Source organism: Polyodon spathula, chromosome 5 (genome assembly GCF_017654505.1).
Source record: "Polyodon spathula isolate WHYD16114869_AA chromosome 5, ASM1765450v1, whole genome shotgun sequence".
In the NCBI taxonomy this organism is placed as follows: Eukaryota; Metazoa; Chordata; class Actinopteri; order Acipenseriformes; family Polyodontidae; genus Polyodon; species Polyodon spathula.
The window spans coordinates 4,256,081-4,283,104 of NC_054538.1; the positions used below are offsets into that span (position 1 = coordinate 4,256,081).

A 27,024-nucleotide genomic window follows, 5' to 3' on the forward strand; every position below is an offset into this window, starting at 1 on the left:
CAAGTCTCTGCAAGGGATTTAAAAAATAGGTCATTACTACAGGCTGTCCTCACATGACACCTCCAACATTCAGCCTCCGCCACACTGAAGGCCAAGCGCTCTACAAGGGAAAACAATCAATCAATTTGCTATTGACTTGATCAGCATCCAGCGGAAAGCTAATTAACAACCAGAGGGCTGGCTGGCTGGTTTTCTGATGTGATTTTCCATGGACCTTCTGAGACCTGACAAGATCAAGTAGCAAAATCAGCCCTGTATAATTTGTTGACTGACAAAGTGGCAAGGATTGAGGACGTTTCCGGGCCTTCTACCAAAACAACCTAAGAAAGATGAAGACAGCACAGTTTCTTGATGTAGAGTCAGCAGAAGGGTAAATTATGGAAGAACGCTAGTAGAATGCTACCAACGAACAATAAAGACGCAAATGTTACAAACATAAGCTCCCTGGAATGGAAGTCTTACGTGAGTGACAAGGCCCTTCCTTCAAGGCCCTGTCCTCTGTCTTCATTCTTTGGCTTGGGTCTGTCAGCAGCAGCTTGGTTTCCCTGGTTACCAGGACGAAGACTCCCTGTTGCCAGTAGATGTCAAGCTGACAATAGATGCCAAAATTGCTATAGACGGGTACCTGTTAAATACCACCTATAAAAAGGAATTAACATTTTTATATCAGTTCCATTGAAATGTTAAACATCAAAAGGACATGAAATTTGAAAAAACAAAACAGCAGCAGCAGCAAAAAAAAAAACACAAATATGAAAGGTATAAATACAGTAGATACCATTCCAAATTATGCAGCACCCCGAAAAAGCAGAACGCATTGTATGTCCCCCGATTATAACACATTAATATTGCAATTCCCTCCAGAACTTGCATTAGGAATGTCCTTACCAAGTTTCATCACAACCGGAAGAGCGAATCTTAAGATATAGTTAAACTGTAAATATATGGGAGCCTGTTCTGGTTTATTGTTGTGCCATTTGATTCAATTTCAAAATGCATGTAGCCTTGAAGGGATGTAAACATTAAAGTCCCAGTATGATGCATATCACAGTAAAATATGTGGGCCTAACATTAGACTACACTTATAATTTCACTGAGAGTGTAGATCTCACACTCAGAGTATCAATGAGAAAGCATTTGAAATGTTTAAACCACAACAGGTTGTATATAAACAGATTACAGTAAGTGCATTTTTATTATCAGGGTTTCATCGTTTTATTTAAATGTAATGACTTCTAATATGTTTATAAGAGTTTGGTGGCTACCTCATTTCAAGTTGAGAGTATTTTCTCTTCCACTGTTTGTACGACAGACCCCCTGACACAGCATAGAGCGCTCAACAAATACACTCAACTTGATCACAGGTAGCCACCAAACACTTATAAACATAGAGAATGAGTGTTATTTATTTCAAGAGACATTCATGCATTGATATCCTCTGCATGGTATACACTCACTTAGTAATTCTATTATTTCAACGAATATGAACATGGTCATTTTTGCCATCAAATACATTCCAAGCTGTACTGGAATATCTGTAACCCTAAAGCGCTTATTGTTCCAGACGAAGCCACTTTGCGTTCTTTTGATGTTCTTATCGCTTTAAAAGTTGCATCTATCACCTACGTGTACTAAATGTCATTATCATTACTAAAACACTCTTCTGTCTGGGTTGAACTGTCAAATGCACCTTAAGCAGCTGCTACAGGTCAGTGGTGTGCGGTCAGGGCAAGCCAGGCACACACTGCATGCCCTGTCAGAAAAATAAAAAAAAGCTGCGACACAGTATAAATCTAATCAAAATGGTATATATTATATATATATATTATATATATATATATATATATATATATATATATATATATATATATTATATATATATATATATATATATTAACATGTATTAATTGCATTTAGTTTCTTTGTGCTATTATTCTCATGTCACGCTGCGCTAGCTCTGCATCGGGTCGGGTGATTCAGGTCCCAGTATCCTGCTCTCTGTAGTGATGTCTCAGCCACTTTCTGGTAGTCCAGCCCCAAGTCATGCTGTTTTGTTCTGCATGACTCGTCTATCACTTTGAATAGGAACTGCTCACTGGAGTGACGTCACAGCAACGCGCAGACAATACATCCCAAGTCATGCTGCTTGAGAATAGCATGCCAGCCTAAGCATGCGTACTAGTTCAACGTTAACAACCTTGGCGTTGCATGTTTGTTTGTTTGTTTGTTTGTTTGTTTGTTTTTGTAGATTGGCCGGCAGCTGTGTCATTACAGTATAATGTCTGAGGAAAACGAGTATATTATTGAAAAGCTGGTAAAGCTACCTTTCACCTTAAGAGATTTCCAAGAGAAAAATGAAATTATTAGCCGTGGATGGCCAACTCCAGCATTACATGGCCTGAATAAAACAGGCAAAAATTACATCCTGCATTTTCAGGAGAGTTCATATTTGAAGAATTCGTATCTGAAGACAACATGGCTGACAGGGTGTGCGAAGCAAAATAAGTTTTTTTGTTGGCCATGCATCTTATTATGGAAGTGATAAAAATGTGTGGAATTCAAAAGGTTACAGTGATTTTAATAATTTGCATACAAGTCTAGAGAAGCATGGGACAGGACAGAAGGACAGAAGCACATTAGGTGCTGGCTCAATTTGAAAGGCTTCGGTAACACTCGTATCAAACTGCAGCTTGATGAGGCATACAGCTATTGTAGAGCACAGTGAAAGGGTCAGAAGAAATAAGGATGTGCTACACAGACTTATTGCTACAGTAATATACTTGGGAAGCCAAGAACTACCATTTGGTGAGCACTCAAAAAGGTGAAAGTTCAGCAAACCAAGGAAATTATGTTGAGTTGGCCCATCTGCTTAGCAAGCATGATGACAGATTAGCAAGCCACATAGAAAATTCTACAGGCATGTGTAATGGAAATCCTGGAATCAAGAAGGAAAATAACAAAGTCAAGTTCGTTGCAGTGCTCCTGGATGAAACCACCGCCGTATTCAGTGCATCCCTACTGGCAACAGTGTGACATGTGTGGTAGAGGAGCGATTTATCGGCGTCACCGATGTCAGTGCAGATCATTCGGCAACTGTGATATCAGAGCACGTCTTTGCTTGTGTCGAGGAGCTGGACAGTGCAAACAAATTAGTGGCACAAAGCTGAACGGTTTGCCGTCCAAAGTTAAGGCTAAATTTCCAGGCGCCATTTTCATTCATTGCTGTGCACATGTCTTAAATCTAGTCCTTTCGCAAGCTTGCTCAAGTATCAAAGAGTGTAAAATATTATTTTCAACACCAAATGGTCTTGCATCTTTCTTCTCCGTATCATCTAAGCGGACAAAGGCACTGGATGACATTGTACAGAAATGATTTCCCAGGGCTGCGCCGACCCAATGAAACTATACATCGTGTCTTGTAAACGCTGCTGACCAGTGCCGCCATTCACTGAAACTATTTGAACAGATAACTGAAAAACCCTTAGACTGGGATCAGAATACAATTCTAAAATGAAGAAAACAACTGAGCTACTACTAAATAAAAGAGGAGACTATGAGAAATACTATTCAATGATTGAGGAATCCACTGTAATCCCTGCCAAGAGAAGTAGACAAAACTGCAGCTGCAACCCAAAACAGGAGAAGAAAAGATTATAAGTTCACATGTTGGACACAGTAATAGTGCAAACGCAATGCAGATTTTCATCACTGGAAAAATAAGTTCCTGCAGCTACTAAACTTTAGTAAATTTGGCCAGTACAGAATTGCCTTTCCAGAAGAAGAATTAACTTCCCTAAATAAAACATACAGACACTTTTTTTATGCTGTACGCCTGCATAATGAGCTAACCGTGATGTATTCAAAGTGTTGCAGAGCTACTAGTATACATCCATGCAAATGACTCGAGTGATGCAATTGCTGAAGTGTATAAATTCTGCGGCTCATTCCTAACTGTTCTGTCTACCTGTCTTTCTGTGGAAAGAACATTTTCAGCACAGAGAATACGGACTTATGCAAGAAATGCAACGCTACAATCACATCTGTCAGGACTGGCAGTTATGTTAATTGAAAGAAACTTACTTAGCAAGCTAAAAGGTCGGGAGAGCTTTTATGACGCTGTTATAGAAGAATAGAAGAAAGAACGTCGGCTGGATTGCATCTATAAATAAGGTGAGTAAACCTATATATTTTTTTAAATTTCTTGAGTTACATTGATATATTACTGCATGCCCTACTTGAAAACCCACCGCACACCACTGCTATAGGTATCAATGAAGACCTGTACAATTCTTACAAACAGAACATGCTGAGCCTTGATATTTTTAACAGCAAGATGTTACTAATAAATAAGATGCATGCCACTTTGATCTGTTAAACTGGAATTCACTTAAGGGATATTCCCTTATAATATCGTTTTGTTTTGAACTCAATGATCAACACTTACGGGAGTGCATCAGGGCTGACCTCCAGGAGTTTACTCACAGCCACACACGTCTTTCATGTAGGTCATGGTTGATTCGGCCATCTGCTTTAATGATGTCTGCATTTCTTTCCATCAAGTCCAGAACGATAGGCCGCAGGTGGCGTCCAATCAGCAGCGTGTATTCTCTGTCCAGCAGTAAATGAGCTAACGTGTTCAGGATGCACTGCGGGCCTGCTGAGTCCATATCTTTTACAACAAGGAATGAAATACAACTGGATTCACTAATATTACTGTACACAGCATTTTAACATGAAACATAACATACCTAATATATACATAATAATATACATAATATAACATCCACACACGACTGATCAGAGTTAAATAACTCAGAGGCTCATTGTTTCTCATGAACCTCTTATTTATTTTATTCTTTTTAGGAAAACGTGAGACTTTCCACCCAATTCTCAGAAACGTGTCCCACCTGAGACAGAATGAAATCCTTCAAAAATAATAAGCCAAATCAGGAACCTATAACAAGCTCATTTTAATTGCACAAATGTTTAACACTCTAAATCTGGGCAGCCGAATGAATGAGGCTGTGAAAAGAATACAAGAACAAATGATTGTGTTTGAAGGTCAAGATGAACAAAACGAACATATAAAAATACTTCAGCTATGTCTTAACTGTGATTTATTTTCTACTTAAGTTTCAGTATATAACCTTAATTCATGATACAGTCCAAAATGTTTTATCTAATTGTGTTGGTGATGTAAAGGCTCTCAATGCCCCACAGGTAGTTGGCATGGCTCTTTTTGCCAAAGGGGTGGGACAGCTTGCTGTGCCCCAAACCATGACAAGTGGTATCAAAAGGGGTCCTGCATCAGCTGAGAGCAACAGGAGCTGCCAGAAGCACCCTGTCATTGTGAAACACCACCAAGGTTACATACTGTAGCTTGCATTAATTTGTAGAAGACTAACAGTGCGGTCAGCATTGCAGCTTCACCCATTCCAGGGTTTTTTAGCAGTTTATATGGGTCCTATATGTGACAAATAAACATTTTTAAATGACTGACGCTCGCATCAAGCACTGTGAATACTTCTCAATAATAATAATAATAATAATCGTATTTAAAAATTTCGGAGTGTTTAGAGATTATGTTCAGTGAAGACAGACTTAGTTCTAAATTCTCCATGTTATACTTTATAAAAATGTGTTCGCGATCGATGTCAGAAGTCTCTGGAATTGGTGTGTCCTGTTAATCCTGTCTCATCGCTCCAGCTTTCACTGTTCAGCGTGCAGTCCCAGTAACACACAGTCCGCACATGGGGAAATGCTTGCGTGTAATTTCCAGGGCAACAAGTTGCATGTTTCCTCCAGCATAGCGGCACAGAACGAGCGCTACCGATTTAGCTGTAGAGATCACGCAGCTGGAAAAGACTGCAGTACATGAAAGTGAATGAACACCCTATTCTAGAGAAGAGCTCAGTGGACATTTTGCACAGCGACACATAATATTATTTCAATTGTAAATTAACTGCTAGTCTCATATTACATATTAGTTTATCGAATTTTTTTTTTTAGTACTTTCGGGTTCTTATATTGTAAAAAAAAAAAAAGATACTAAGTTTGCAAATGTAAATCTTAGTTAATACTGAGTTTTTACCTCCACATGATATAGGCATAAGTACATCATGTCTGGTTCGATATGAACTAAATGTTATGATAAATTGCTTAATGTAAATTAAACCTTTACCTTGTCTGCCTAGCCAAGCTACTCCTGCCTTCCCTAACACAACCACCCTCTGCGTTGGACAGAAACATTACAAAGTGCCCCGAGGATACAGTAGGAATATTAATAATAATAATTTGCGTTGGTTTAACGTGTGCATTTTTCTGGTTCATATCTGAACTACAGTTTGCCCAACGGAAGGTTGTTTCTTTCTGTTGTGGACCGCGGGAAAATGTTATTTCCGGTTCGGTAGAGGTGCAGGGTTGGCGCGGCTGGAGTACACAGGATACGGGAGAACAGCACTAGGATCGGAATTCAATACCTTCTCTTGGTAATGTTGTATTTAATCATACCATGTCCAAAAGTTTTCGAGCTTGCGCGTACCTCAGTTGTGAAGAAATGAGAAGGTTTGTAAAATGATTTATTAATACATTGGCATTGTTCTGAGAAGCCGCCTGTGCAATGAGATAGTTTAGTGAAAAGTAATTTACAAACATTAGCCTCTGTACAATACTGACAAAAAAGAATGTGTTAAATCATTTTAATAAACTCCCGAGTACCACGCATTGATTATTTAGTTCTGTATTGGTTGATAATAATTACTCGTGAGTTTTAAAGTATATCTGTATTTTCATATTTGTCCATACACTTTTAAAAACTCATTCCTATGTTTTTTTTTATGTTTTTCGCTACTACAGTATCACTTCTTTTTTAAAATTTTTTAGAAGCGACTCGGGCTGGTGAAACAAAAGTGAACTTAAAAGTAACTTAAAATAATGTTTTCAATACTTACCATGGCAGTGACTTGTGACTGGAAGGAAACACAAGGCTACAACGTCCACGCTGTGCCTTTAAACCGTATTAGTTGCATTTAAACCGGTTTAAAAGTCCTAAATACGGTTAGCGTCTGCGTTTAATCCCCTACTCGAGAACCAGATTCGAGACCAGTTTGACAGAGTCCGGTTCTATTAGGACTTGCTGTCAGTGTACACTCTGCGTGGTATTCATTTTTATGCTTAAAAAAACAAATCTGTCAGGATATCTGTGTTAAACTAGTGGGGAAATAACAAAAGCACTGACAAAATGTAAAATTGGGCGACTGCAAAAATGAAATGCGAGTTAAAAGTACGATCGTGGATGAACATTTAACTTTGAAATAAAATTAAGATGAGAATTAGGCTCAGACAAGATATGAAGGTAAAAACAAAGATTTAATTATAATTAACAGTTTTCTTCAGAGTTTAATTATGAAACAGAATCATCTCAGTTTAAAGGGACGTCACTTGATTAAAAATAAAACGCCAAAACTTAAATCCCTGTGTGTGTGTTCTAATAGTGTGGACGCATTCAGCCCCTCTAAACCTGAAACGGTATTAAGTGTGGACGCTTTGAGCTGGACTAATCAGAACGGTTTCGAGTTCGGTTCTTGAGATCGGTTATGTAGTGTGGGCAGGAATGTTTTGCGATATTAACAAATGCATTAAAATTACAGTAGCACGCACCAGAACTGATTTATTATTATTATTATTATTATTATTATTATTAGGACTGCTCCAATGATAAAGACATTTTTCCTTTGGCCCAAAACCAACCTGAAATCAAACAAACTAAACATTAGGTGGATATCTGAATTTTCTACCTTCCGTCTTTAATAGATGGTAGATGCTCGCAGGAACATCTTGGCAGCAACTGGAAGCTGATTGGTTGAAGGTACTGAATCATTTTCTAATTGTCTGTTTTATTTTTGAATGGTGCTAACACAACCTAATGCCATACTCTGCAGTTATCTTGTAGAACACACTGCTGCAGTTTTGTACTTAATAAAAAATAATTAATACAATACCAAAAACCGGGACGATTAAGAATTTTACTGTTTCTGACAGGGAACAGCAAATTAAGGCTGAAACTGACAATCCCAGTCATAGCCTAGTTCCCAAATACATTTTTCGTTTTTTGCTCTACTCTACAGAATATGATTTAAACTACATTCAAAATGTTTTCATCCGAGGTTAACTTGTTTAGTTTGTTTTCAATGTGTAAAGGACCGAGTCCAGCAGTTGTTCACATTGACATTTACGTTTGCCAAATGGACCAAGACCACCTCTTTAGGTGGATTTGGTACGGTTCTTTTCCCTAGCGGACTTTGTTTTTCACACATCACACCAAATGTACCGAACCGTACCGAGTGTGGACAATGCCCTCTAAACGGACCCAGTGTGATCACACCTGTGTGAAACACCCATTTTAAAATCTGTAAGAAGATACCTTTAACTATCTTGCACTATAGCATTTGCATATACTGTATATTTCCCTCTACATGTACATCTATGGCCAAAAGTTTTGCATCACCCTATAGAATTAATGAATAAAATCCTATGAAACCTTCTGAATAATGTTATGTTAACATATTGAATTGCACACTGCTTTGTAGTTATCCCTATACAGTACTTAATGAAAAACTGACACAAATTGAAAAATGTGACATTTAGAAATCTAACAAAATTGTGTACTATTATTATGGCTTCTGGTATACTTTTGAGATATCATTTTCTAGTTTATTAGTTTACTTTTGTTAAATAAAATATATAAATTATGATCATATACCTTACATTTTTTTGTGATGTCTCAAGTCTTCTAGTTGACTTTGACCATAGCTGTATACCCTCAGGCCACCAGTTAGCATCCTGTAATGTCAGCTTTTCACACCCTCCATTACCAGTGTGATTAATCGACAGTGTGCATCTGGAGCAGTTGTATCAGACATATCTTTTTTTTTCTCTGATGTTGACCATTATCGTCCTCTTTCGTGGAGCAAAGGGTTGTGGAAGAAGATTGTTCTCCATTAAATTGCTCTGTGAAGCAGAGCGATATAGTATCTGGATCTTCTTTATTTCAGGTATGTAGGTGCACTTGCATGGAGAATTTGTAAGCAGTTAACAGCATGGAATCCAGGTATCTTGATGACCTGTATGGTGACTTTGGCAGTTCTGGTAAGTGATTCCACGTTTACAAGCTGTAAATACAGCGAGAGAGAGAGAGTGGGTAATTGAAACAAGCTTAACTTTGACAGAGGGAGCTGATGTTCAAGAGCTGCTGTGTATTAAATATGTGAACCTCATGTTTAGTGCTGTCTTTCACTGTGTAACGGCTATTTCTGGATCTGTAATCTTCCTCTTAGTCTTCCAAGTTAATCACAAAGTAAACCAGAGCAGAGCATTACTGACACACTTCACAAAAAAGTGATACGGGCACAAGAGGGTTAATTAAATAATATATTACTTTCCGGGCAAACCCCGAAACTGCAATTCGCAGATTGACTGGGAAAAGTCCAAATGGAATCACAAAGATTCAAGCCCAACAATGCCCGATTTTTGTTTCATTGCATTCACCGAATCTACATTTTGCATAAATGCTTGAAGCTTTTCATGACTTTTCATGTCAGTAACTGCTTTTACCAATTCCGAAGTCGTCTGCGATCTTGCTTTGACTGTCACCATGATCAATTTGTTCAAGAATTGTCAGTTTTTCTTTCAGTGTTAGCTGAATGCTCTTTCGTTTCAATGCAGCCATTGTAATTTAAACCTTGTTTTTATGATATACTGTATATTAAAAGACTATGTTTACTGGCACCGAACTAAAGTAGCTTTACCTTTTTGAAGTTTAGTACAGGTTTTGCGCATGTACACTACGTTTCCCGAGTAATCTCTGCTGTAACTTATCTCTGATTGGCTGAAGCTGCGTTTAGGGCCTACAGTACTACAAAACCTTGGGGAACATCAATGTTTTTCTGATTTTTGATCAGTCCGGATTATTGACGATTTACTGTATATGTGTATGTATACTGAGCATCAAAAGAAACGTATCCCTTATATTTGAGCATCAAAAGAAACTTATCACTTATATTTTGATAAAATTCACTAGATGTGATCGAAAAAATTACAAACTCTGTTTTAGAGCAGGTGCAGTGACTTTTTATTGTGCTGATTAACAATTGATATCACGAAGATGCTGCAAAATGATCTGTTGATCTTGGGCATGTGTTGTGACTCTTGGTCTCCCAGTTCGTGGCCTGTCATTGAGGTTTGAAATTGCTGGCTGTGAGCACCCAAGATGGCGAGCCACAGTATGCTGCCCTGTCCAGCCTCCAACATGCTGATTGCATTGGGAAATATAAGAAAAATAAAAAACTGAAATATCTTGCTTGCATAAGTATTCAACCCCCACACATTAATATTTGTTAGAGCCACCTTTCGCTGCAATAACAGCTTTAAGTCTTTTGGGGTAAGTATGTACCAGCTTTGCACACAGTGTCGGAGTGATTTTTGCCCATTCTTCTTGGCAAATTTGCTCCAGGTTGTTCAGGTTGGTTGGACGACACTTGTGGACCGCAATTTTCAAATAGTGCCACAGATTCTCAATGGGATTGAGATCAGACTTTGACTGGGTCACTGTAGGACATTCACCTTTTTGTTCTTGAGCCACTCCAGTGTTGCTTTGGCCTTATGCTTGGGGTCCTGCTGAAAAGGTGAATTTCCTCCCAAGCTTCAGATTTTTAGCAGACTGAAGCAGATTCTCTTGCAGTATTTTCCTGTATTTTGCTCCATCCATTCTTCCTTCAATTGTAACAAGATGCCCAGTCCCTGCTGATGAGAAGCATCCCCACAGCATGATGCTGCCACCACCATACTTCACTGTAGGGATGGTGTTTCTTGAGGCATGGGCAGTGTTAGGTTTGTGCCACACATAGCGCTTTGAGTTTTGGCCAAAAAGCTCTATCTTGGTCTCATCTGACCACAAAACCTTTTCCCACATCGCAGCTGGGTCACTCTCATGCTTTCTGGCAAACTCCCGATGTGCTTTCAGATGGTACTTTTTGAGTAACGGCTTCTTTCTTGCCACCCTCCCATACAGGCCAGTGTTATGCAGAGCTCTTGATATGGTTGACTGGTGCACCATTACTCCACTTCCCAGCCACTGAACTCTGCAGCGCCTTCAAAGTGATTGTTGGCCTCTCTGTGGCTTCTCTCACAAGTCTGCTTCTTGTTTGAGCACTGAGTTTTGAGGGACGGCCTTTTCTTGGTAGTGCCTGGGTGGTGTGATGCAGCTTCCACTTCCTGATTATTGATCCAACTGTGCTCACTGGGATATCCAAACACTTGGATATTATTTTGTACCCTTTCCCTAATCTATTCATTTGTATTACTTTATCTCTAACTTCTGTAGAATGCTCTTTGGTCTTCATTTTCCTTCAGATTCACAGCCTTACCAATGATCCTTCAACTGTGGGTTTTTTATCCAGAAAATGTGACAGCAACTTTAATGGTTCACAGGTGGAGGCCAATGGTGAGGTAATTGTGTCCTTGTTAGGGCAATTTCTTTCATCGGTACAAACTGGGAGCTTCCACAGCACAGGGTTTTTTTATTTTTCTTAAAAATATTTCCCAACATAAAACCAATGTCACCTTACAATTATTGATTCTGAGTTTTAGTGTTTAAAAATAAAATATCAAACAGAACGAAATTTCAATGTACCATTTGTAATTCAGTAACAAGAGAGATTTGGTCAGGGATTTAAATACTTTTGCAAGGCACTGTGTGTGTGTGTGTGTGTGTGTGTGTGTGTGTGTGTGTGTGTGTGTGTGTGTGTATATATATATATACATTGATTTTAAGCTTGTATCAAAAGGGGTTAAAGTTGTGTAAAAATCATAATTGTTGTCTTGTTTTGTACGCGGTTGCTGATGGTGTGCTGCAGATGTATGTACGTATTTTGAACTAGAATGTTAATCTATGTTAATTTAAATAATTGCAAACGTGTGTCTGCAAAGTTAACCAGAGCTGTGGTGAACGCTGTGGTAAAATCCAGTGTAGCGCATTTATCCTGAACAACATAACAAACTATTGATTTAGTTATAAACCTTGGAGTGTTTTTTGTTTCCGTGTTTTTTTGCAGTGCTAATAACTGTTTAGAGGTTACCCCAGAGTGGTTAAACAGTATGCATATAACTGTGCTGCTCTAGCCCTTGGGGCTTGTGTGTTAGTTATTAGGTCCCCAAATCCTGTTTTTTTTTTTTTTTTTTTTTTTAGGGTAATAACATTTGTTACATTTACTTTTTATTTTTAGATTCTATAGATTTCTTTTTTTTATTTGATTTTTTTTTAAGTATTACTATGCAGGACAGTCGCTATAAGATTGTTACCTTTATTAAAAATGTGCACAGATGAATCTACCAGTTAATCAACTAATGCCCATAAATTAACTGATCAAAAATGTGAGTGACAGCCCTAGCAAAAAACACATTTGAGTAGGTGCTTCTTTTATTTATATAAACAACAAATTCATTGGAGAACAGAAGTGGCTTTCTTTACAACATGCTGTTTCAGAATCGTGGAAAACTAAAGCCTGGTTCATACTTCTGTAGCAGATGAATGCGATATGTCAGGCACAGACAGCTATAAAAGCTGTGCAGCTTCACTATCTGCACGCATCCTTTTTGACTGTGCAAAGTGGACCCAGCTGTTTAAGTACAGACTGCAGTCGCAAAATTGGATACATTGACATTAAGTAGATGTGCTGAGCTTGTACATCTTATGCAAGAGGTTTAAAAAAAAATCAAGTGACCTTGTTAATACAGCTGCCTTCTCAACCAACAGAGAACCCGAAAGGACGAATTTGAACATTATCTAGAGAGATGCAGTAATGTGACAGTGAGCGATATTTGAGATGCATTAAAATGACAGGTGAAAGGTTTAACAATCTGAAAAGAAAAGACGCACGTCGCAAGATTGTAGGTTACGTAGTTCCGACTTGTCGCACAGTGTCGGAGACCCTCAACTCCGACCAGGAATGTCGGAGTCTGAAGTATGTACTGTAAGTTGTGTACCCTAAACTAACATTTAAACTTGTCAGAAGTCAAAACAAATAGGCTTTATATTATTGGTTTTGGTGTACTATTTAAAAGCTCTTGTGCATGCTGATGTAGCAAAACCTACATTATTTGGTGGTTTTTCCTTGAATTCTTGTTTTTTTGCCGTACCTTGCCCGTGAAATGTACTAAAAATGAGCGTGCCAAAATTGTAGCCTTAATCAAGGTATTTAAAACCCTATGAGGTCTTGAAATCTAGCGGTTGTCTATAACAGCTAATTAAATGATTGCTACAAAAAATAAATAGAAAATGAAACAACTGTATTTATCAAAGACATACTGCGCTACAAAAATTAGGTAGGCTGGTACTGAGGATCCTTTGAGAACCTTTCGATCTTAAGAGAAAGTGAGAAAACGCATAAGTGATCTGTTGTGTCCCATGTTCCTGGCAGATTCGTCTGTGGCCTGTGATGAGAGCTCGGAGGATATTTACTCTGGGCTGGACAATGAAAACAGTCCCATTTGCAGCTCGAATGCAGGTAAATATGTGTTTCCATTTGCAACATGGAAACAGTCTGTAAACGCAATCTCCTCTCATTTAAATGTCAAGCCAGTTCCATCTGCAGTCTGATACCAGAAGTTACACAAATCTCAAAGGTGACCTCCATGTATTGTTACAAAAAATTGCCTTTTATAAAATAATTTAGCTACTTGTAATATTTACCTGAGCAGTATAATGCATTCACACCACTGCTTTCTGTCTATTTTTTTTTTTCTGCAATCTGCAGTTTAAAACTTCCCAATTGGGTGTTCACTGCTTCCATCAGAGACTGTCAATGTAATTCAAATTGCATTAATATTGATCTGCTGCAGATGGAAATGAACAGAATGGATTTATCAATTTTTAAATCGCTCTCAGCGTCGAATCAGAATAATCTCTTGATATCTGCTTTCCATAGTCCCATCAGCTGCCTTTTACAATAGGTGGGAATTCAGCCATATCGAAGTCGCTAGCAAAAAAAATATAACGGGGCATTGTGGTTATTATTATTTAAATATTTATTTATTTATTTTAATAGTCTGTCATGAGGAATATCTGTGCTTTTCTTGCAGATAAATGTGCCAACCCCTTTTCACCTTTGACGACTAAAGATTCTTTTGATTTGTATGAAGAAATAATCACTGAAGAAAGGAAGGAGAGGGCAACCTCACACATTGAGGCATGTAATCACACACACTGTAACTAACCAACCAACACATTGAACCTCATGCTAATTATTTGAGCAGTGGCTCATTTGTTATGTTGAAAATACTGACATACAGAAGATTTATGTTCTTTCTTTTCTGTTTTTCATTTGCTACAGTTGCTGGTGAAGTTGGAGAAAACTCAGACCCATGTTAAAGAATTACTTTGCAAACTGCAGGAAATGCAGAATCAGGTTTGTCCATCTATAAAATAAATCATATGTAAAAGTCCAGCAGGTAATACAATATATATATAATGTCATCATCTTCAGCCTTTTTCAGTCCACTGCTGGATGAAGGCCTCCCCTGTCTGCTGCGACTCTCATCCACGCTACTCCGGCGTGTTTCCTAATTTCATCTTGCCATCTTCCTGGAGGTCTTTTTCTTGGTCGCTTTTATATCTCTTGGGATCCAGTCCAGTATCTCTTGGTCCAGCGATGGTCTGTTTATTTTGCTACATGTCAGGATCACGCTGCCATTTCAGTTTTTTCACTCTTATAATAACATTGCATACTTTTGTTTGTGCTCTTATCCATTCCTTCCATTTCTTGTCTCCTCTTGTTATTCCCAGCATGCATTTTTCCATACTCCGTTGATTGAGTCATTTTTGCATAGAGGGTCCAGGTTTTGCATCCGTAAGTTAGCAGTAGCTATATATATATATATATATATATATATATATATATATGCTAAATATTTTTAGAATATAAGAACATGTACGAACAAGGTGAGGTCATTCTAAGCTTGTCCAATTCCCAGTAGTTGATTGATCTCAGAACTCAGGTTGGGTCTTAAATCACCCGAGTGATTCTGCCTCAGCAACCTACTAGGTAGCCCATTCCATAGCCTCGCCACTCTGTGTGTGAAGAAGTTTCTCCTTCCCTATGTCCTGTCTATCTCCTGTGAATTTCCAACTGTGTCCTCTGGTCCTAGTTTCTGTACTGCGCGTAAAGTAATGGTTTAGGTTAACTATGCCAATTCCTTTTAAGATTTGAAAGACTTCAGTCATATCCCCCACCTCCAATTCTTTGTCTGGGCTACATAGATTCAGTTCTTTCAGCCTTTCGTCGTGGCTCAGTCCTTTTGTCTGGTTGCTCTTTGGACTGTTTGGAAGGCCAAAATATCCCTTTGGTGTTGTGTTGACCAGAATTGGACACAGTATTCATCAGTGCATTAACAACCCCATCATAGCCTCCTTGGATTTGTACTCTACACTGTTGGCTATGTACCCCAGCATTCTGTTTGCCTTTTTGATTGTTTCCCCACACTGTCTGGTTGCTGATAGCGACAAGTCTGTTACAACACTGAGGTCTTTCTCTTGGGGCGCCTGTCCTAGTTCTATCTCCCTTCTCCTCCATTTGTTATGCTCTTAAATTGAGTTTTGCCATGTTTCTGCCTAGTTCTGTATGCAATCTAAATCTTTTTGGATTTCGTGTATGGCTATAAGTGTGTCAAGCTTTGTGTTGTCTGTAAATTTGACAGCTTTGCTAATTATCCCCCAAGTCATTGATGTAGATAAGAAACATGAGCGGTCCAAGGATAAAGCCCTGTGGCACCCCACTAGGTACATTACCACAGTTAGAGGTTTCCCCTCTTACAAGTACTTCTGCTTCCTGTGTTTTAACCAGTTTTGAATCCACTTGCATGTGCTACGTTGTTTTCTCAGATTGCAGCATGAAGATTAGCCCTTCATGTGGCACTTTGTCAAAGACTTTTTGTATGGTTCCCACAATCGAACTTGACGAGAATAATAGAATTTAGTTGTGTGCTGAGTACATTGCACTATGCTTAGTAATAGAAATGCCATGTACAGTCTGTTTTAGTTTGATATGTAGCCCTCTACATTTGCACATGCTTGGTAACAACATAGCAAAGTCTGTGAAATCAAATCATTCATTAGTTTGATGTCTTGTGTGATCTGTATTTATGGGTTTGTTTTCCTCATCCTCTTCACAGAACACTACTCTGCATAATGAAAACAAGCTCCTAAAAAAGAACATATCTGCACTTATCCAAACAGCCCGGATGGAAATTGTACGCAAGGATGAAGAAATCGGCAGACTTCAACAGAGGTAAAAATAATACCATAATATGCAGTGGTCTTCAAGACGATCGGATTTGTATTGCTTGTGGTCCTTTGTTGCTAGCAGCATTGCTCATAGTATCAAAAGCTGTTCAAAAAAGTTATTATCTGCTGTGTGCATCTTTTTTATTTAAAGCAGAAGATAACATATTAACCATCAAAGTGAAACTGAGGTTGGACATTTCTCTGCTGATTGTACAAGTCACAAGGAGGCTGTGGGTGTACAGCATGGTATACTATTAAAGAGTGTTATTCTGTGGGAGCGTTCTAATTTATATATGATTTCAGATACAAATGACCTGATTTCCTAACCACAATATTTCACAATCTGTAATCTATACCTCTTTCTCTCTTTTTTGTTACAGGGGTGGGAGGGGTGGATTTAATCAGTATTGTCCTCGGTCTTCTTCGTCTAACTTTCAGAGGTATGTGAACACCAGGCAAGGGAACACAGACAGCCCAAGTGGAGGGGGAGGTTCCTCTACTGACGCATCACAGGGGACTAGGAATACATGTATTCATAGTGCTGGAGCAAATAACACGAGCCAGCTGCCAGAGAAAGCAGCTACTGGAACTGCACAAGAAGACTGTTTAGCTCACGTGCCAATCCGTCACAACAGAATACCATCCAGTCATGATGTATTGAGATCTGATAAACCAGTCCTGTGTTCTAGTGACAATTGTATTAATGATTCTAGAGACATGGAACACTTGCACAGAGAGGCAGCTGGGAAAGTCCACAAACACGCTACCAAGTCCTATATGGAAACTACTGCAAAGCAACTGACTGTTACAGAAAAACGGACAACAGAGTTCCAGGAGGAACGAAATCGCAACGTTAGGATTGGCATCAGTGCTAAAAAAGAGGAAAGGTCAAGAGAGAGACAGACGGCAGGAGGAGAGTTTAAAGAGTCGGAAAAAGATAGGGAAAAGCAAAGCCGATGGAGAAGTGCTCACACGGAGAGAGAGCAGCAGAGGAGATCTGGGAAGGGGAAGAGTTCAAGGCATCTATCTAGTGAATTGGACAGTTCAGAAAATCATTGGAAAGACCGTGAACTGGTAAGCAGCAGCTGTCGGCAGGATCTGAATCACAGTCAAGACCAGGAAAGGTCAGAGAAGAGAGCCCCAAAGTCCAGCATAAGAGAAGGAAAGCACACCAGCAGTTCCTTCAGAAGCCAACACAGGGACAAAGCTGTGGCCTCTTCAAGCAGAAGGGAAGAGGTGAGCCCCACCAGAGACAGACATAGAAAAGAAGAGCGGAGGAGAAAAGAGGAGAAGAAAAGAAGCAAGGGAGACAAAAGTAAAGAGGAGAGAAGGAAAGATGAGGGTAAAATGAAAGAAGAAAAAAAGAAAGGGGACCAAAAAAGAGAAGAGAAAAGCAGGCATGAGGAAACCAAGCTTCATTCCAGTGTCTGCAGAAAAGACACTGAACCTAAAAAGAAGTCTGCAAATCAAGACACAAGTGCAGAGTCAGAAAACGGGGTTCACATCCAGGGTAGCACAGTGCAAGAACTTGCAGTCAATGATGGTCAATCGGGCCAGGAAAACAGCACAGAAGATAATGGCAGGAATAGGAAACTGTGTTTCATGGAAACACTTAATCTCACGCTTTCACCTGTGAAAAAACCAAAGATGTCCACTATGGAAGGGAAGTTCGAAAAGAGGCTTTCTGGAGAGGGAGAGTTGGCAGGTGATAGTGGGGAACAGCGACAGTCTGATTTTTTTGGTAATGGTTACGTTGTGCTAGATGAGGCTGAAACAAGCAGCAAATCATCAGAACAGGATAGAGAGGTTTCGGAGGTTCTCAGTACTCATTCTCAAAAGACACGAACAAACTGTGTCGCAGAAAATGATTTGGAGTGTCTCCCAGCCGCCGATAATGCAGATAGTGAAAAGATCCCTTTCCCTCTCAGTTTGATGGAGCAAGATGTTATATCTTTAAAAGAAACTAAAACAGTAGATACAGAAGTAGATGCTGCTGTTGTGACCTGTGATGATACAGTGCAAACAGAAGCTCTTGCTGCTACTGTAGGTGCTGAGGTCCACAATGATACTGATGTATACTGTGTTGCCCTAGTTAGTGAGGCCCACAAATTAATCAGAAATGATAAGTTAGATACTGAATCTCCCACCGTTACCTTAAATGCTGAAGCCTGCAAAATTACTACAGATAATGGAGATCACCTAGTTGTAGACCTTGTAACAAATTACATTTCTGTAGATACAGACCATGACATTACTACTGATATTGAGTTCAATGACATTAGTGGTCATACAAAATACAACAATTGTACAGCAGAGGCCCAGGTTGTTGCCATAGATGATGTGGCCAGTACTGTTATAAACACAGCATCCCAAGATGTTACCATGGACACAGAGTCAAGTAATAGTTCTACAGATTTAGTATCCAGTACTGACACCATAGAAACAGAACCACAAAGTTCTGACAACACTGTGATAAAAGAAAACAATTTAGAAATAACTCAAAATTCAGATTACGAGGAAGATTTCACAGCTGAAGGAGAATATGGCAGTTCAAACATGGATATGAGTTGCAATCGGACAAAAAAGGATTTAATAAAAGGAAGCAGCAGAGCTTGGAGTGGATTGTCTGCACAGCAGGAAGAAAGTAGCATTTCATCCATGTTGCAGGAATTGAGTGGAAATCGAGCCTTCGCTGATACGACCAGCTGTCATTTGCAGCCAGATTCCAGTCAATGTGACACACTGGGTATTGGACTGTCTCATTCAGAGGCTCTGCCGAAAGGCCCTGCAGAAGTGCTGCTTCATGATGAGGATTCTTTGCTCGTTGCACTGAAAACTGTAAGTCACATTCCAGAGGTTATCAGCCCCCTAAGGAGCCCCGCTCGACCCCTGAAGAAAAGTCCAAGGCACGGGTGCCCAGGCAAGCCACCATATGTAAGGAGCTTAGACAAGGGTATGTATGCAAACTGTTTATTTTTAGTTTGTATTATGTTTCTTTGTTATTGATTTAATAAAACAAAAGCTTCCTTTATAAGACAGGGGCTGACATAGTGGAGGCATGTATTTCACACTAACGAGTTTTGCATAAATGCTAATTAGGTTGTCACAAATGACCTTGCTAAGGAACTTTTTGTATGGCAAGGTATATAAAATATAAGTTGCTCTGTGTTTATGGAGTCTGTTAGTCCCACTGTCTTTGAGAACTCCTTGTCCACTTGAGCTGAGTGTCCATATACCACTTCATGCTAAGAGGTATATGGAGGGACTCTGTCGGTCTGTCTCAGCCTTACCATCTGCAAGTCACACTGACATTTTTACATATATCTTGAGAGCACTTACTCAGTTCTGATTAAACTTGGTGTGGACATATTTTAGTAAAGCTATTGAGTGTATTGTAGCTTGAGCGTATATGAAGGCACCTATCCATCTGTTTGTGTGCCAAAGTTGTAGTTCTACTGTAAGTGCAGTGTATATCAAGACATGGGGATCCACTTTTCAGTGTTACTCATTTTGTTTTTACAGCAGTGGCAGGGGATGCATGCCACTGCATGTTAATTTATTTACAGTATTTAAAAACTTTGTTCTACATGTTAATCTGAGTTAACATGTTTATTGTAAATCTTCTTTTTCATGGTATTGTTTTTTGCATACAGCACTAATTTTTTTTTTTTTTTTTTTTTTAAAGAATTGTCTGGCATTTTTAAAATCTTCACTCCAGAAACAAAATTTATGGAAGTGAACAAGGAGACTCAGGAGCCGGAATGTAGCCATCTGGAAGAGACAAAGGAAGATGGAAGCTCCTCATCGTCATCTGTAAAGGATGAATTAGAAGAAGGAGAAATTGTGAGTGACAGAGAGGAAGAAGAGAAGCAGGTGGTGATCCCCTGTACTCGCCAGATAAAAGAGAGTCCCGGGCTTGGGAAGAAGCCGAGGAGTCCTAAGGCTAGAACCCCAGCTAAGCAGGTCAAACTAGCAGCTTTGCAAGGCAGCACTGCAAAGATAAGCAAAACCAACTCAACAGCAATAAAAAACCCTCAGTTCCCCTCAAAGAAATCCCCTTCAAATAAGAGACGCTTTCAAACTGTTCTGACATCTTTGTCAAACTCAGATCCTTCCTCAGTACTTGAGGTTATGGACATGCTAAAGTTTATACGCAAGCAAATAAGGAAAAAGTACATGAAGCTACACAAAAACTTTCCAGCGAGAACATTCTACAACGTCATTGAAATGTCCCTTTTGGAGTTCACAGAGTTTGTTAGGAATCTAAACTGCTCCAAACTGTCCAATTCAGAACAGACCTTGAAGTCCATACTCTGCAAGATCATTACAGCAATACTGATGCAGATTTCCAACAACGGTATTGTCAGTCGCATCTTTGAGCAGAAGGCTCCCAATCTCAAAAGCAAGCTCTGGATCTTTGTGGAGCAGCAGTTTGACTTTTTGTTCAGAGAACTCCAGGCTGCTCTGATTAGTCTGTGCGAATGTGCTGATCTGGGGCAACCTTCGGATGAGAAGGGCAAGAAGGATAAAGACCATACGAGGAAAGAAACTAAGGAGGAAAAGGAGACGCAAATTAAATCGCCAAAGACACCGGTCAACAAAGCAAAGAGGAAGGCCTTAGAGACTGAACCAAAATCTGATTCGAAAAAGCAGAAAAAGTTATTTAAGTCCCCAAACTTAAAATCCCCAAAGACTGGTTTAGGAAGTAGGGGCAAAAACCTAAATAACTACAAGGAGGATAAAGCAAAAAATAATATCGAGCCATCGAATAAGATTTTCAAACAAAACTCTGGCTTATCTACTGTTAATACACTAAACACAGTGGACTCGTCTAAAAAAGTCATTGCTCCCACAATAAACCCAGCCACATGTACCACAAGGAAACCTTTAAATGTCCCTGAAAAATCAGATTTCAGTTTTCAAATCTTAACAGAGCAGCAGGCATCCAGCCTGACTTTCAACCTGGCCACAGACTCTCAGATGGGGGAGATCTTTAAGTGTTTGCTGCAGGGGTCTGACCTGCTGGAGCAGAGTGCTTCTGGGGGGGACAGCCACAGCTGGCTGGTTGGGACTCCTCGGAAGGCAGCTCCAGGTGAAGAGAAGTTGTTCATGCTACCCACCCCGAGCAAGACTTTAACACCGATGAAAGTCTCAGCCTCTACCCCTTGGTCTGTTGTCAGCCCTGAGAAATTCCCTGCTTTTGGTGGCAGAATCGGGCTACCACTGAACCCAGCTGCATTAGATGAGAGCTGTATGTTGGAAGTCCCTTGTGCTAATTCAGTGGATACAGAAGCTGCATGTGTCTCACTTCCACAGTGGTCAATCTCCCATTCTAGGTTGACAGAAGATCTGGCGGTTTCCCTCACCATCCCTTCCCCACTAAAATCAGACAGTCACCTGAGTTTTTTGCAGCCAGAATACAGGGAGGTCATTGCTGTTCCGGATAGCGTCCTCCATGCCCATTATAGTGAAGATGCCCTTTTTAATGGGGAGGATGTCACTGAGCAGGATATCCACTTGGCGTTGGATTCGGACAACTCCAGTAGCAGCTACGATAGCAGCATCACCTGTCCCAGCCAGGCCATTCCACCTGGCTTTCAGTTCAAACCCCATCTGCCAATGCAGGCTGTGGTTATGGAGCGATCCAATGACCACTTTATTGTTAAAATCAGACACACGTCTACCATTGCCCCCTCAGAAACTGAGCAGAAGTCTCTAAGCAATAGGAGTAAGTCACTTGAACCCTCTGACGATAAGGAAATGCTACCATACAAAACAGACGCAGCTATGGCAGTTTGCAATGGGACTGCTGGTAAAACAATCATAAATGCTTTGTGTGACAGTACCGATATGCCTTTAATGAAAAAGAGTTCATCAAAGGTTTTAAATGTAATGAGTAGTCCTGCTTCTAATCAAGATACAGATTGTTCTGATGTATATAGCAGGTGTTGGCCTGCAAGACCTGCCAGGAAACTATCAGAAACTGAGGAGGGTGATTCTTCTGATCAGGGGGCTTCTCATAACTGCTCACTGCCAATTGGGCGATCACAAGACCACAGTGAGTCTGAGCAGTGCGGTGGCGAGCGCTCGGGCAGCAACAAGCGGAAGAGGTGCCATTCTGAGCCCCCTGCAAAGAAACCAAAAAGAGACGCCACCCCCATCTGCAAAGGCAAGAGGAAAAAGAAAAGGAAGTCTGAAGAAAGAAGCAGTCATTCTGAAAAAGGAAGAAAATCCCCCAGCACAAAGAAGTGTAGGAAATCCTCTTCTGCACAGTCACCCAGCAGCCTGTCAGCCAAGAATCTTGTCAAAAAGAAAGGAGCGGTTTTGGTAGCATGGACAAGGTAAGTACATTTATAAAGCTGTTTCTCTCATCACCTTACCATTATTATTGCGCTGTTTGAGGTGCTGTTTGTGCAAAAGGATTTGAATAACTGTGTGATAAACCCACACATTATGGTATTTATCAGCATCTTTTGTTTTAACAAAAGATAATGACTTTTGCATCTTGGGTACAGGTTTAGTGGTGTCCATCTCATTGGTTTTTACTGATCCTCATATCCGCTTGTTTTATTTATAGTTTCACATTGACCTTTTATATTTCAGTTCAGCTAACACACTCATGAGATGGTGTCACTTTGTATCTGTCAAGCTCATTGATTTCTGTGCCGTTAATGTGTTTCCTGCTGTCCTACAGGGATGATGACCGGGCTATTCTGGTTAACATCAAGAAGCAAGGAGCATCTGAAAAAATATTTTGCTGTCTGGCCTCCAGATTGAACAAGTCTCCATCTCAGGTAAGAAACAGCATGGGTTTGTTTTAATTCACTTGAGGAATAACCCATTTTTTATTTTATTTTATATATACAGTTCGACCTCAGTTATGAACCGCTTAGGAATGGAGGTTGTTCATAAGTTCATAAGTATTCTGAAAATGAGTTTTCAATAGTTTAATAAATGTGTGCACCTGCTACCTACTCCCTCAATCTGGAGAATAATACAAGGATACAGCACAGTAATGCAACACTCATATTGTTACGATTCTAAAGTCTTTAAAACAGTACTATAAATGGAAAAAGGATAAATTGAAGTTACCATTGAAATCGTAGCTGTAGCAAAAACACAGATTTAAACGTCCAGGAAAACCTGGATTAACGTTGTGCTTGTTCTTAAACAAAATGCATTTGTGCAGCTTGCTCAGTCATTCAGCTTTCTTTAGCTTGAAAAAAAAAACTGCTTTGTTTAAAACTAAAATGTTTCCAGTAAAATTGCCCACACTTGCTTTGAAATCGGCCTCCTCTTTCTGAATGCATCTGCAGGTGTACAGTAATTTTGCCTTCTCCATGACCAGCACATTGCGTATGTAGGAGCGCCTGTCTGGTTGCATTACACACGATAGAGCGATTGCATACTTCGGGTTGAAAGTGCGGTTCGGTAGACCAGTCAGTAACGAAGTTTGGTGTACGTAACTCTGGGGTTCTATTGTTTGTGTCTTTTTTCTTGTGTGGGTGTGTGTGTGTTTTCTTATTTTTTATTTTTTTATTGAAATTGTTTCATTCTTTTTCTGCAAACAGCAGTTCTTTGCTTGTGTTTCTCAGGATATTAAGCAGGAGGGCTTTTTATTTTTGTTTGTCCTGGTCGTTTTTGTTGTGATCCTAACTGTTTTTGTTTCTTTTTGTATTTGCAGGTTTATGAGAGGTTTGGCCAGCTGATTAAACTGTTCAAGAAGTCTGAAAAAATGAACAGCTGCATTTAGCTGTTGAACTCTGTGGGGATATGTGCAATAAATACACCTAAAACAAAAAGAATGTGTTGGCTCATACCTGCAGGTAAAGAACTAGGCATGGTGCCCCTGTGCTCCAACCCTCTGCACTCCAGTGGTGTGTATAGAGAAGAACATAACACCTGGGGGACATGCAGCTGGGAGCCTGGTGTTAATCACACTGACCGGGGCCTGCCTGCACTAGTGATGAGGATAGGCTATAGCCCCAAAGCTGCTTAGGAACACACAAGGTGTGTGGTCCAATTGGAGCTCAGTCAGTCCCTGATTTGTTTGGTGTTTTGAAGCCTAATTATGATAATGTTTTCAGTATGAGAGGTTATTTAGCACCCTGTAGTATTTACTGAAAATGATAACCTAACATTTTCTGTATCCTGTGTTTATTTTACATCATAATTTTTATTTTTATTTGTTGGTTTTTTTTTTAATATTCAGTAGAACCTCAGGCTTACGAACACCTTGGGAAGGAAGGTTGTTCGTAAGTCTGGCATGTGTGTAACTCTGAAAATGAGTTTAGCGGTTTTAAAAAATGTGCACAACTGCTATCTACAGCCTTAATCTAGTGAATAATACAAAGATACAGCACAGAAATGCAATACTCGTATTGTTATGGTTTGAAAGGCTACATTTAACTTGTTGGCAAATTGTAACTAGCGAAAACACAGATTAAATCATCCTGGAAAAGCTAGACTAACATGCTTGTTTTTATTTTATTTTAAAAACAAAATACATTTAAGTCATTCAGAGTCCTTTGGCTTGGGTGGGGGGGGGGGGGGGGGGGGGGGAAACAAACTTTGCTTTGTTTAAAACTAAAATGCTCCTAGTAAAATGGCTCATTCTTGCTTTGAAGTCAGCCTCACTTCTGTTTGGATACTTTCGTTGGTACAGTAATGTTGCCTTCATGATCAGCATGCTTTTGTCTTCAGATTTGCATCCAATGTGTCCGTTTTACTGCTCTATTGTCTTTCTCCTCCTTTGCAAACTGTGGAGTTTATTTTCTTGACTTTTTTTTTTTTTTAAATCTCCGACAGTTTCCCGATTATCGTATTCCCATGATACCACTGACACGTTTCAATGGAAAGTGCAACACGTTTGTGTTTCCCAGTTCTTACTATATCAGTAGTTAACACTGCACTTTTTAAAACTGGATGCTGGTTGCATTGTAGGCATGGTTGAATGATCTCGTACTTCCAGCTAAAAGGATGTTCAGTTGACCGGTCAGTTCGTAACTCTGAGGTTCTACTGTGTATTTTTATTTAAAAAATCCTGGGTCATAAATCTGATGACAGTCCTGATTGCCAGTGAGTAGGACTGGGAGCGAATTCTCTGGTAGCAAGAATGGTGTAGATGTTTCACTACTGTATGCCTCCCTTTTAGTGCCTGCTTTTGCAGCCGATTTCACTGGAGCTCAGGAACTCTGCCCTTTAAAGTGAAGGGAGCAGAGCATCTGGAAATCTTACTTTTTAGTTAATCCACCAAACATTGAAGTTTAAAAAAAAAAAAAAAAAACAACAAAACAAAACTTGATGGTTGTAAAAATAACTAATATGCTTAGCAGAACAGAATTTTCTACACATTTGGGCAGTATTTGTTTCTTTACCCATCTGATTTATACCAAGGATGTGTAAATAAAATCAACAAAACAATTTGAAATGTGTTAAATTGTTTCCTTGCTATATGTTCAGCGTTTCTTTGTTTAGATAGAGAGCAAGGTGTGTGCTCCTGTACGTTCACATTTGTATTTTATGTAATAATGGCATAAAGCCTAGCAATTGTAAAATGAGTGGTTCCATTGGATGAGAAGTTATTGGGTACTGTACTTTGTGTGGAAGAAGATTCCTTGCAGACCTCGGTTGTATCCTCTTCCAGTATCGACTCCTTGCACAGCGGAGCAGTGCACCAGTAACTGGAAATGAAGGAACTCAAATGTAATACAATTATCTGTCTAGAAGCAAGGTCTACCTCAGCAGTCATTAGTCTCACAACAGTAAGACGGTGTAAAGCGTTGGGAGACGTTATGCTAATATACTGTGAACCGAAATGTAATATAACATTAAATGTATGCAAACATTGTATTATTGATTATAGGCAGTTGATAGGCAATTCCCATTTTCAGTTAAACATTGTCTTCTTTTTAAAACACTGGTTTTAGAAAATGGCTTTGGACCCTTACTAAATCAACCCATCCAATATTGGGACAATGCAACAGCATTAAACTTTTTTTTTTTTTTGCTACCCGACCACCCCTCCCTCTATTGTACAGTGTTTTCTAGACATAAGTGGTTTGTTTCATATCTGCATCGATGTACTGGAATCAGTATAAAGTGAAGATTTCATTCAAGGTATCCAGATTGTTTTGCTTCAAATACTGGATGAATATTTGGTAATGTAATAAGTAGTACATTTTTTTTGTTTGTTTCTTTTCTCTATAAAATGTTATTTTTATGAGGACTTTGTTTCTGCTAAATCCGGCAACAAGTAAAACATGTACAGTTTAAGTTGTAAATAATTTCTTAATATTCTTGTTAATTTATTTTCCCTATTTTATGTATTGGCCCATGTCTGAATTTAACGTTGATGTAATCTTCTTGAAGGCAAAGAAGTCCTCATTGTCCAAGTTTCATATAAAGTTTATAGCTGACACGTTCCAGTCTTGTGTTGTCTTTACATGAACATGCCTCCTGTCTTACTGCTGGTACGTGCGCTGCCTAAAGCCGCTTCTCCAGCTGGCCTAGCATTGCGTGGGCCCTTGGAAGACCTCATTGACATCAATCTCTTCTCATTTTACATGCCCTAATGAGTGCAATTTGTTTAAATGTATCCATGTTGTATTTTAATAAAAGCCTTTATTTGCCACTAGGTGACTTGATTATGTGACTATAGATCCATGGCTTTCAGCAAAAAGCAGGTT

The 27,024-nt window shown here is 39.4% G+C and overlaps 1 protein-coding gene and 1 long non-coding RNA gene across 2 annotated transcripts; one reads left to right on the forward strand and one right to left on the reverse strand.

The window, feature by feature from the left end:
- Window position 1: 1 nt before the first annotated feature.
- LOC121315453 lies at window positions 2-27,024 on the reverse strand. Its single transcript, XR_005950274.1, has 3 exons — window positions 25,934-27,024; window positions 4,445-4,669; window positions 2-639 (listed from the first exon to the last, which is right to left on the reverse strand). It is a non-coding gene; the product is annotated as an uncharacterized LOC121315453 (long non-coding RNA).
- Window positions 13,165-24,854, forward strand: LOC121315452 (CASP8-associated protein 2-like). The gene is made up of 7 exons (XM_041249556.1): window positions 13,165-13,562; window positions 14,137-14,462; window positions 16,225-16,340; window positions 16,717-19,289; window positions 20,022-22,677; window positions 23,031-23,130; window positions 24,021-24,854. The coding sequence occupies exons 2-7, from the start codon at window positions 14,451-14,453 to the stop codon at window positions 24,087-24,089; spliced, it is 5,526 nt and encodes a 1,841-aa protein (XP_041105490.1). The 5' UTR covers window positions 13,165-13,562; window positions 14,137-14,450; the 3' UTR covers window positions 24,090-24,854.

What these genes read in the sequence shown, in the direction of transcription:
- LOC121315452 (XM_041249556.1), top strand. An exon ending in GTTTTGGTAGCATGGACAAG is followed by an intron (nt 22,678 to 23,030) that starts GTAAGTACATTT and finishes GCTGTCCTACAG; the next exon opens with GGATGATGACCGGGCTATTC. An exon ending in TGAACAAGTCTCCATCTCAG is followed by an intron (nt 23,131 to 24,020) that starts GTAAGAAACAGC and finishes TTGTATTTGCAG; the next exon opens with GTTTATGAGAGGTTTGGCCA.